Below are 2,046 nucleotides of genomic sequence, written 5' to 3' on the forward strand. Positions count from 1 at the left end.
TTTTTTTTTTTTTTTGTTTCCCACCCCCCCTTCTTCCTCTCTTACCCCTAGTTCACGGCTCCTAGTATGGCCAGTGTTCTGGAGCAGCTCAACATTATCAACGGGATTCTCTTCATTCCACTAAGGTAGTGTGATGCATGCATATGATGCACTTGTTATCTGGTCCCATTGCAACAGCCAGACCCTTGCTGCATGGCTGGCTATTTAGATAGAGTGCAGCTGCCTCTGCAAGTCCCAGTGGATTATTAATCTGATGGGTCCGTTTGTATTGAGCTCGGCCTGTCGGATTGCATGTGTTGCCCTCTCTTGGCAGACCTAGACAAATCGCAGGGAATGGTGGCCTGGCTGGTGATCTCGAGTGACTTTCTGATGGGGGCGATCAGCGCCAAATCGACACTAAGCATTACTTGTTTTGGAAAGAATCGCTGCCAAGCCTTGGTCTTGCTGAACTCTCACAAACACATGCTGCAGCTTCAAAACCCCTGCCTGCCAGCTGTGACAGGGATGGGAGGTGGGCTCAGGAGCAGTAGTGAGCTAAGCTCTTGCAGTGGCATCAGGTTCCTTCAGCTCCATAGCTCTTGCTGGGATGTACTTGATGTTGTGAGACTGCTAGGATAATCAGCCTAGGGGAAAGCAGGCATGGCTGCAGGAGCGGTGGTATCCACCTGGGATAGGAAACCCTTTTGCATAATAATCCCATCAATATTATTTGTTATGGCTGACTTTATAGCTCTGCAAGCAAACAAGGCTCTGGTACCTGCTGCTTCCTTGTGCAAACTGGTTGCTCGTCAGGCAGCACCACAGATTTCTGCCATGCACCTTTATATATAAGGCTAGAACTGAAGTGGCAGTTTTGAAGCAAGGTCCCTGATCCAGGAACTGAATCAAGGTCTGTCCTTCTCCTGTGTCTCAAGATTGTACTTATGGACAGACTAAATGAGAGTGCCATCGTGTCTTAATTAGTAGCTTGGATACATGCAAGGAAGAGATTGGGCAGTGGCTTTCTGTGAAAATCCACGTGGAAAGTCACAGGAACTTACTAGCTAGCCATTACAGGCTTCAGCTGCTGCTTTTGTGGCTGGGCAGGGGGTGAGCGCAAACTGAAATGATGGAGCCCTGCCCAAAAATGGCATGCGGTAGAGCTACCCCAGGTCAGCCCTTACAAATTCTCTTGGGCAGGCAGTGCTTGCTTCAGAGGGACCTCGGTCCAAGCACCAGGACAGAAAGGACTGCTGGTAAATCAAACAGTGCAAGTTCCTTGCCTGCCTCCTGCTTCCAGATGGACACACTGATGCCCTTGGCTGCAGCAACTGGGCTGAGACATACTCCGTACTGGGGTGGGAAGCTGTATAATGCACTTAGTTTTCTCAGTCCATCAGCTGGTGTCCTCTGGCTTGTTAGTGGGGAGCTTTGCTTCACAGTAGGCCAGAAGGCTGCTTATATGAATGGCTTAGATTGGACAGAACAGGCATGTGCTGCCCACAAAGGTGAAACTGAGGTGGCAGGATGCTGCCCAAGTACAGAGTGGACCAACCTGAATCTCTCTGTGGCCAAAATAGCGCGCTGAGCTCTCTCACCACCCCTGTGCAGTGGTATGAGGTTGTAACCTGCATGCACAACCCTGCTTGGCTGGAGAAGAGACTGGGACTCAAGGACTACAAATATGGGTGGAAACATTGTAAAACTAGGCAAAAGCAAGGTGTTTGTCAGATACCTGACAGTCTTTGGCTTCCCCTCCCCCCCCAGCCAAAAAGACTTGGAGAACCTGAAAGCCGAGGTGCAGCGGCACCAGCAGCTCCAGGCGGCCATCAGGAGCAGCGAACAGCTGGAGCCAGAGGACAGCATCTCTGAAGAGAGAGAGACTGAGACCAGCACACCTTCTGCCGAGGTCCCCCCAGCACAGGACTCTGCTTAAAGTGTACCTCGCTTTTAAAAGAAACAAATAAGGTTTAAACCATCCTTTTCTGAATCTGACCCAGGGTCTTGGACTCCCCTGAGGCAGCTTCTCCCTTTTTTTTTTTTTTTTTTTTTTTTTTACAATTTTTT

The 2,046-nt window shown here is 49.8% G+C and overlaps 1 protein-coding gene across 1 annotated transcript in view; it reads left to right on the forward strand.

The window, feature by feature from the left end:
• The window catches only part of CLUH (clustered mitochondria homolog), a 47,064-nt gene extending 45,024 nt beyond the window's left edge, over positions 1-2,040 (forward strand). The window contains exons 24-25 of the mRNA XM_019510945.1: positions 52-125; positions 1,747-2,040. Coding sequence (XP_019366490.1) covers positions 52-125; positions 1,747-1,915 — 243 coding nt within the window. The 3' untranslated portion in view covers positions 1,916-2,040. The remainder of the gene's footprint in view (positions 1-51; positions 126-1,746) is intronic.
• The last annotated feature ends 6 nt before the right edge of the window (positions 2,041-2,046 follow it).

Source organism: Gavialis gangeticus, unplaced genomic scaffold (genome assembly GCF_001723915.1).
Source record: "Gavialis gangeticus isolate Ggan-Ray unplaced genomic scaffold, GavGan_comp1, whole genome shotgun sequence".
NCBI lineage: Eukaryota > Metazoa > Chordata > Crocodylia > Gavialidae > Gavialis > Gavialis gangeticus.